This window comes from Pseudochaenichthys georgianus, chromosome 9 (genome assembly GCF_902827115.2).
Source record: "Pseudochaenichthys georgianus chromosome 9, fPseGeo1.2, whole genome shotgun sequence".
Lineage (NCBI taxonomy): Eukaryota > Metazoa > Chordata > Actinopteri > Perciformes > Channichthyidae > Pseudochaenichthys > Pseudochaenichthys georgianus.
In genome coordinates, this window is record NC_047511.1 from 17,677,294 (window position 1) to 17,686,392 (window position 9,099).

Genomic DNA, 9,099 nt, shown 5'->3' on the forward strand with positions numbered 1-9,099 from the left:
CCCAAAGCTTGCTGCTGTATTTACTCCCTCCATCTGACAGGAGGAGCCTCGTTGAGCTGCGAGTGTGGCTACAGACGGAGTTCACTCCGTCACGGAGGGGTAGGGTCGAGGGAGTGGTTTGGGATTGGGCCTGAGTCTCCTATTTAATGAGCTAAATGCAGCACAGGAGAGGAGAGGAGAGGAGAGGAGAGGAGAGGAGAGGAGAGGAGAGGAGAGGAGAGGAGAGGAGAGGAGAGGAGAGGAGAGGAGAGGAGAGGAGAGGAGAGGAGAGGAGAGGAGACTCAGACGCTGCTGGTGAATATTTGTGGATGTATTAGTCTGGTTTAACCATGTTTGATTACATGTATTATTATTTCTAGTCTTATTAAGTAAGAAGCTAACATAAGATGCTGGAATATAATTTACTTTGTTGAGATGCAGTTACTTTTGATTAGATGTTAAGTTTAATTGTAAACTTGATTTTCTTTCAGGAAAGAAAGTGCTTGTTAAAGGATGGCATGTTTTTTATTGAAATGTTTGTTTGCCTAAAATGAATGAAAATATGTTTTGTGTTAAAGGTTTTCAACCTAAATGACTAAATGAGCATCAAGAGGCTAACAAGAAGCTGAATGAAGCAAACGGGAATCTGCATCACACAAATAAAGAGGAAAAGATTCAAGTCTGAGTTGTCCCATGTGTCCGTTTGGAAAGAATCAAGCCATTTTTCAAGGCAGGAGTCAGTCAATCAAACCCAATCACAACTTGACATTAACCATAACCAACACATGCCTAACCCTAACCCTTACCCTTACCCTTACCCTAACCTTAAACCTAACCAAGTCTTCACCCTAAAATTAATGATTCCCCTTATGGGGACCTCCAATTTGTCCCCATAAGGGAGGCGAGTCCCCACACGTGACTGTGTAAACAGATTTAGGTCCCCACAAGTATATTAATGCTTGGCCACACACACACACACACACACACACACACACACACACACACACACACACACACACACACACACACACACACACACACACACACACACACACACACACACACACACACACACACACACACACACACACACACTCAGCCAGAGAAGAGTTATAACAAAAAAGGTATTTGGTCATGCCCCTAACTATTAGACAAGAGAACATTTGAACTGATGTGTTCACCAAACTTTAAAACGTATTTACGTAAATCCAAGAAATGATCCAATAGTGGACAATACATTTCAGAACAAACTGCTATACATAGATACACAAAGTTAGTGTTGCAATAAATATCACAACTAAGAAAAAAACGTTGAGGAAGCTGCTTTTGAAATGTTTCCCCTCCCACAAAAAAAAACACATCTGTGGCCATACTCTCACTCCTACAATACAGTGGTATGTGGGGAAATTCTTACGCAAGAAAATACAAGCTCACACACGTACTTAAATTACTTCAGTGTGTCGAAGTTCACTTGGCTGGAATCCTTATCTGTCTGTTATTTCATTCAGTCTCTCTGCAGTAACAACTAGTTTATGTTTTTACTTACCGATTTAGGATATGTAGTACAGGTTAGAGACCGTTTTTGTTTTCAACTCTGAACGTTAACTAGACAGTCACTGCTTTTTTTACCTCTAACCAATTGCTTGGTTTTCACAAACAGGCACCATGAAGCCGGAGCAGCATGTCTCCGTTTGTGTCCTGCTGATCCTTTCTGTGACATGGAGCGCAAATGGAGGGAACATTTTGGTGTGGTACACTGAAGGCAGCCACTGGATTAACATGAAGCCTGTGCTGGAGACGTTGGTCGACAGGGGACACCAGGTGAAGGTGCTGGTGCCGAGCACCTCCATGTTCATGAACTCTAGTGAACCTTCTCGCTTTGGCTATGAACCCTTTAACGTCTCCGTCTCAAAGGAAACCATTGAAGAGTTTTTTGAGGAGTTCCTTTACTTCTCTGTCTACGAGATGCATACTATGAGCTATGTTCAGCTTTACATCAGATTCATAGATGTGATGAAGCTTAACATGCATTATACTTTCAAGGTCTTGGATGGCGTGCTGAAATCAGAAACCATCATGAACAAGTTGAAGGAGGGAAAATATGACCTTCTCCTGGCTGACCCAATTTACCCCGGCAGTGACTTAGTAGCAGAGATTTTGGGCATCCCCCTGGTGTTCTCTCTGCGTTTTTCCATTGCCAATATCTGTGAAAGACATTGTGGTCAGCTCCCTGCTCCTCCCTCCTTTGTCCCTGGAGCTATGAGCAAACTGACCGACAAGATGGACTTCTCAGAGAGAGTGTGGAACTTCCTCTTCTACGCTTTGCAAGACATTGTGATGAGTAACATTTTTTTTAAAGATATTGATAAATACTACTCCGAAGTCAAAGGTAAGGAAAAATGTTGTAACAGCAGATTTTCTTAATAGCCTTATGATGTCTAATGATGATTTGATCAAATGCAATGATAAAATATGCAATAAAAGTTACTTATATATTATTTTTCATATGAAATATAAGAATTAGCTTCATAAAATGTGTTTTATAAATATTAACTGTTGCATTGTGACAGGAACACCCACCAGTGCCTGTGAGACGATGGGTAGAGCAGATATCTGGTTGATGCGATCCTACTGGGATTTTGATTTCCCTCGTCCTTTCCTTCCCAACTTCAAATTTGTTGGTGGAATCCACTGCAGACCGGCTAAACCTTTACCAGAGGTAGGGCTATCTCCAATATCACAGACATTTATATATATATATATTAGGCGTGGGAATCACCAGACTCCCCACGATACGATACTATCACGATACTTAAGCCACGTTACGATAGTATTGCGATTCTATGATATGCTAAGTATTGCAATACGATATATTGCGATATTGCAAATCACATGGGTCATATCCATGTCCGTCTTCCCTTCCTGGTTAAAAAATGTATTTGCAATATGAATAGTTTATGTAAATAAATAACCCAATTTGTGTTCTTTGAACCTGAAAGGAGATGGCATAGTTTTTGTTACTTTCATTGTAATTGTATACATGTCTTAACGTAACTTCCTGATTTATATTATAGACATGCTTTTATTTTGAAGGCGACTTTGCGCAATTGGCAGGAAGTTACCGTTTCCAAAGCAAAAACTTGACGGAGAAAAATAACGGAGATAAAGTATATATTAACGGAGATAACAACATTTCAATTTATATATATACTGTATTATAACTTTGTTAACTATTTGAAGTTCACTTTTTGAATGGTATGCTCATATGGATGTAACTTAAATGTATTTGTTGTTTTGTGTCTTTGTGTAGCTCTTAGGCTACGTTGGTTTTTGGAGTTTTCAATAAATTAGAAATCATCAGTCAAGTGTACGACCATCTTTCGGAGGGATATGGTACAGTTTATATAATAATAAAAAATGTAAAAAGTTTATATAATAAAATATCGATACTTGGCATCCGTGTATTGATACAATATCGCCACGCAAAGTATCGCGATACTATGCTGTGTCGATTATTTCCCCCACCCCTTATATATATATATATATATATATATACATATTATGTAGTATTTCCTAAAAAACATGTAGGCCTATAGACTTACACAACAATAATTCCCCTTACTCATCACTATCAGAAGTGTGTCACATGCAATTTCTTCTTATTTTACTTTATTTGAAGAAAAGTAGAAAACGTAACCGCTGTGTATTGTTTTATTTGATCTGATTCACTGCTTTGTTCCTGACATGTCTCCTTATTTTTCACTTGTGGAGCTGGGCAGAAGAGGGCAACTTTGAGTGCTGTGTGTTTACAAACAATAACAACAACATTTGATTCCTTTTAAATGATAAAGAACACAAAAGAAAGAAAAGAAAAAGCTGGATGGTTTACACATCAAGATGATGTTTCTCTTTTTGCAGGATATGGAGGAGTTTGTGCAGAGTTCTAGAGATGCTGGCATTGTGGTCTTCACTTTGGGATCATTCATCAAGAACATTACTACAGAGAAGGGAAACATGATCGCCTCAGCCCTCGCTCAGATCCCACAAAAGGTAAGAGGACAATCTGTGTGTGCCAACTGGAATTCACTTGAATGACTTCTAGCTACTTGTAATCCTTCACTTTGGGTGAGGACTTACTCCAAAGTAGTAGTAAACAGTCCTGCTGAGAACCATAGTCTCAGATTTAGAGGAGCTGATCCTTATCCCCACACTCAAATGCTAACTGATGTAATGAGTGCTGAAGGTTGCAAACCAGTGATGCCTTCAGAACAACATCATCTGAGCAGAACTGCAATAACTAAGTACACCAAACTGCAACTCCCCTCCCCATGAATTGCGTTGAGTTCCTGTCCATGAAGTCAATGGAGAGAGAAAGATTATCTTTCGATCCAGTTTGAATTGTGCCACGAATTACACATGTGATGTTTGTCAATCTTAAAAAATAATGTCCATCTCAAAAAAGTCAGTTTGTCGTAAAACTGTTGAAATATAAGACTATGAAAAATACGCAACTAGAAAGACAACAAATCCCGGTCCCGCATGCTGGCTCTTACGAACCGACTGACTCCCCTTTTGTGTATGTACAGCTCTCAATATGCTCTTGTAGTGATTTTCACCTCTTTTAATACTTTTCGCCTCATTCTGAAAGAAAGAAGTGAAATGTGCCAACGAGACGGTCGTCTTGGTGTGTGGTGCGAGACGGGAGATGTAGTTCATTGAGCGTTTCACACAAAAAAAGGGTTACTTCACAGTTTTACGACACATTTAAAAAATGTTGACTTCTAAAATGATCTTTTAAATTGACAAACATCATATGTGTAATTCGTGGCACAATTCAAACGGGATCAAAAGATAATCTTTCTCTCTCTATTGACTTCAATGCATAACTTTTCCGAAATAAGGTCCCATGGAAAGGAGGGACTTCGCCTCTCTATAGCAGCAGCTCGATTCTGTTTGGCTTGAAGGGCAGTCGTGTGATTTAAAAACTAAAAATATTAAAAGATTGGCATCAAAGGACAGATAGATTGATAGATATGCAGTTATTAATAACATCTAAAAAGAAAAAATATGTAACTTAAAAATCCCCCTTTCCCTCACACTTTGCGTGACCCCCCTGGCGCCCCCAGGCGACCCCCCGGGGCGTCGGGGCCCCCACTTTGAAAAACACTGCCCTAGATTACACTTTTACAGGTTGAGTAATGTGATGCCTCTGTAGTCGGCATCCACCCTCTGGGCCTCATTTTGGAATAAGGAAACCACCATCTGGGTCTGACACTTCTTAGGTACTTCCACACAACGTTTGTGAGCCGTTACATCTATGAGTCTCATAAAACCTAGAGGTTCAGCAGTTCTGGATAATCTCATCAACACCCGGGACCACTGAGGAGTTGTTTACCACAGTGACCTCCTCCAGGGAGAAAACTTTTTGTTAATTCCATTGCCCTATCACCCTATAATTTGAGTTCCACAGTGTCCCCTCCTTACAATACAGCTTAGATGATTCCCTGTTTCTCCCTCCTGTGGTGTCCAACCGTTTTCAGAACTGCTTTGGTGCTGACCGACTCCGAACTCCCACATCCGCTACTATAGTTTTGCTACGGCTATGGCTGCTGTCCTTCGGGCCTGTCAGTACCTTGCAACCACCTACAGACTCCTCTTGGATAACATACGGCGGAAGACCTCCTTTTTCAGTGCGATGGGTTCCCTGACCACCTTTTGTCCACGAGGATGTTCAAGGGTCACTGCACCTTCAAACCACAGCCCCCAGCAGAACCTTCAGCATAGAGGCCTTTAAACGGTCACAGTTCACCCGCACTACATGTTTGGGCTTACCAGGTTTGCCAACTGCCAGCTTCGCCCCTCTCTTCACACAAGTGTCCAAGACATACGGCCTCAGTTCCGATGATGCAATCGATCATCGGCCTTCTGCCTAGGTTGCCGTGGTACTATGTACAATTATGAGCCACCTTATGTTCGAATGTGGTGTTTGTTATGGCCAATCTATGACTAGGACGGAATATTAATCCACTGCTCGGGTTCTGATCAGGGAGGCTGTTCCTCCCAATCACACCCCTTTAAAAGTCTACATCATTGCCCACATGATCATTGAAGTCTCCTAACAAGACTAAGTAGTCCCCTTCAGGTGCCCCATACAGGACTCTGTTCAAGGTCTCCAAGAAGGCCGAATACACAAAACTGCTGTTCGGTGTATAGGCAAGGACAACAGTCAAAAGTTTGCCTGCAAGGCAGGATTGGGGCCATCTGCTGGAACTGCTACCTTTGCGACCAGACTTCGTTTAATGGATGTTGACAATGGATGGATGGATGGATGGATGGATGGATGGATGGATGGATGGATGGATGGATGGATGGATGGACCCCAATCCAGAACTAAGGTTTAATGCATAGGTCCTGCCGATGTGTAGGGCATAAGGTAAGGAGGAACAATAAAGTCTTAACAATAATGTAACATTTAGGAAGATGTTGGGAGAGGTTAAGATGAAGTTAAAAAATGAATTATGGTACCCGTCCCACTAACTATATCTCTAAAACCGCCAAGTTAAGAATCAAAGATCAACCATTGCTAATTCAATGTTTTACAATGTTGAGATAAATACAACTATTTTACTTTAAATTGTTTTAAGGTGCTGTGGAAATACAGTGGAGAAAAACCAGCGACTCTGGGTGCCAACACTAGAATATACGACTGGATCCCACAAAATGATCTACTGGGTAAGTAAAGCTTTAATAAAATCCTTTGACAAAGAGATTCATGACTTTCACATTTAAATGGGTATCCACCACATTTGTTGTCATAATTTCGTTTCACAGTACAAAATCCTAAAGAGACATACACTAGGACAGAAAACATAGTAATAATATTTCGGTAAAGGTTGTCCTTTTGAATAATGGATATTTCAACCCTTACAAATGTATTAAATGCATAATTAATAACTTTTATTTATCCAGTGAAAAGTTACCTATACAGTACACGTAGGTCCACACAATTTAGGCTGTGTCCCTTTCCCTATTTATCATACAGTAGTATCAAACATTTTTGAACTTCATATACTACAGAATTACTTACCAAACGCCAAATTAATTTTGCATGTTATTGGTATTTATTCCATTTCTTTTGTACATTTCTTTATGATAAAAAAAAATGTACATCAACAGCACACACAAAAAAAATTCAAAGGTTGTTGAGTTAACATTATATGTTTTTGAGAATACCTACTCACTATCTCTTTGAATACCATTCAAACTCAACCGTTAGTTTTACTTAATTGGAACAGCTTATATGCCTGGGTTGGACCAACAACCAGAGTGTCTCAAAGCTGTACTAAAAGCACAAACCATGAGGTCCGGTCCTGTGTGCCTGATTGTTGTTTCTGCAGAGTTTGTAAAATCTCTTTGGGATCTAACCCAAGTTTTTTCAAATGTTCAGTTTGTATAGTATAGCAGTCACATCATAAAGAAGAGTAGAGATGTGCTCTAGAGAAAGTCCTGAGTAAAGAGAGTAACACATGTTTCATTCTTTTTGGTAAAATATCAGGTCACCCCAAGACCAGAGCTTTCATCACCCATGGTGGCGCAAATGGGATTTATGAGGCCATCTATCACGGTGTTCCCATGGTGGGCATCCCCTTGTTTGGTGACCAGCCACACAACATGGTCCATATGAAGACGAAAGGAGCTGCACTTTCTGTAGAATTTAACTCAATGAAGACCGAGGACCTTAGAGATGCAGTCAACACTGTCATCAATGAGAAATCGTAAGTTATTTTATATATCTTGGTATGTTTTAGTCTAATAAAAAGGCATTGAAAGAAGATAGCTTTTTGAAGAGAATACATTTCATTCAGACAACATACCTCGAAGGAGCTATTATTGCTAGGATATCAGTTCAATGTACACCAGTGTTTCAAGGTCATTAAGACAATACGAAATCATGGATGACCTTTTCCTCTCATCTATTGGCATTGTTGTTGGGATTAGGTTTTAAAATGATGACACCAAAAGTCGAGTTAACTGAAAATTCTGAAGGCTGTATGTGATTTTGAAGGGTAAAAACACAGACTGAGGCCGATCTCTGGTAACTCAAAGTAATTCACAGGGCACGCAATGCAGCAGGATTTACTCCCTTTGAATCAATTGTTTTTTAGATATTCGTTTGTAGGGCAAAAAGGCTGCTTCATTTGGCCTCTGCTGCCAGTGCAGGGAAACCCATTTATTATCTGTATCGTGTGTTCACATGAAAACTGACCGCACAGTCTATGTTTATCTTTATTCTTCATGCACTTATATTTTATATTCTAACAGCTTGTTTTGTAAAAGAAATATTACCAAAAAAAGGTAAATTAATTAAAAGCAATGCAATGCTTTATAATATAACCTATTGAATAACAAATTGACGGGTAATAAAAGATAATGAAGGATATTCTATAACCCTGTCCTTCAATAAGTCAGTCAACAAGAGAGTTTAACACTCTTTGTAAGGGGAAGAAACGTAACAATCCAATAGTAATTGATCTGTATGTCCACACTCACAGGTACAAGGAGAATGTCATGAGGCTATCCAGTATCTTCCACGACAGACCAATGAACCCTCGGGATGAGGCGGTGTTCTGGATCGAGTTCACCATGAGAAACAAAGGAGCAAAGCACCTGAGGGTCCAGGCCCATGAACTCACCTGGTACCAGTATCACAGCCTGGATGTCTTGGCCTTCCTCCTCGCTATTGCTCTGTTCTTCATACTCCTCTTCATCAAAACCTGCAGTTTCTGCTTCCGTAGGTGCTATGGCAGAAAGGGAAACACAAAGACGAAGGCTGAGTAAACGACTGAATTGAAATGTAGCTGGTAAAGAACAGATGAATACAGAAATCTGCCTGGTTGTTCATTCTTTTTAGTCTAAAACATAAAATGTTAACGCTAGCCCTGGGTTATAAATAATGGCCTATTCTTAAAGACGTTGAAACAACTAATAAAAGGTTACAAAAAAGTGTTATTTTATATTCTCATGTTTAATAATTATTTTGATCCCACACATACACTGCTTGTGAAGACAAAATGAAAAAATATGATTTAAGAAACGAAATACTTGTCAAAATCATCAGAC

The 9,099-nt window shown here is 39.8% G+C and overlaps 1 protein-coding gene across 2 annotated transcripts; it reads left to right on the top strand.

Annotated features, from left to right (window-relative positions):
* The first annotated feature begins 236 nt into the window (after positions 1–236).
* LOC117451950 (UDP-glucuronosyltransferase 2A1-like) lies at positions 237–8,988 on the top strand. Of its 2 annotated transcripts, none has more exons than XM_034090335.2 (7): positions 237–294; positions 1,640–2,368; positions 2,550–2,698; positions 3,898–4,029; positions 6,624–6,711; positions 7,535–7,754; positions 8,532–8,988. In XM_034090335.2, exons 2-7 carry the CDS (start codon positions 1,645–1,647, stop codon positions 8,815–8,817), a joined length of 1,599 nt encoding a protein of 532 aa, XP_033946226.1. In that variant the 5' UTR covers positions 237–294; positions 1,640–1,644; the 3' UTR covers positions 8,818–8,988. The 2 variants fall into 2 exon arrangements, with proteins under 2 accessions (XP_033946226.1, XP_033946225.1); XM_034090334.1 differs by lacking the exon at positions 237–294 and adding an exon at positions 1,387–1,547.
* The last annotated feature ends 111 nt before the right edge of the window (positions 8,989–9,099 follow it).